Genomic DNA, 240 nt, shown 5'->3' with positions numbered 1-240 from the left:
TCCGTGGACAAGTCAGCTCGTGGTTCCAGTGTCTGCCACCCCGTGGAGGGCTCTGCCAGGCCGCAGCGCTCGGGGCCTGCATTGGGCAGTCCGGTGCCCTCAAGACACGTGCCCGGGGCTGTCTGCCAGGCTCTTCACCGACAGCTTTTCTCTCACAGGTGGTTCTGGACAACACGGCCTTGAATCGGATTGCGACGGACCGGCTGGACCATCCGAACCCGTGCTTCTCTCCAATCCAAC

At 63.3% G+C, this 240-nt stretch overlaps 1 protein-coding gene across 1 annotated transcript in view; it reads left to right on the top strand.

Moving 5' to 3' along the window:
• Positions 1 to 158: 158 nt before the first annotated feature.
• Positions 159 to 240, top strand: part of LOC104499063 (tubulin gamma-1 chain) — a gene marked incomplete at both ends in the record, with an annotated part of 2,894 nt that continues 2,812 nt past the window's right edge. Inside the window, one exon of the mRNA XM_010142519.1 lies at positions 159 to 235. Within this exon, the coding sequence (XP_010140821.1) occupies positions 159 to 235 (77 nt within the window). The remainder of the gene's footprint in view (positions 236 to 240) is intronic.

The sequence above is a fragment of the Buceros rhinoceros genome, unplaced genomic scaffold (genome assembly GCF_000710305.1).
Source record: "Buceros rhinoceros silvestris isolate BGI_N320 unplaced genomic scaffold, ASM71030v1 scaffold31658, whole genome shotgun sequence".
In the NCBI taxonomy this organism is placed as follows: Eukaryota; Metazoa; Chordata; class Aves; order Bucerotiformes; family Bucerotidae; genus Buceros; species Buceros rhinoceros.
Note: the sequence above shows the minus strand (reverse complement) of the source record. Positions and strands in the feature narration are given on the sequence as shown.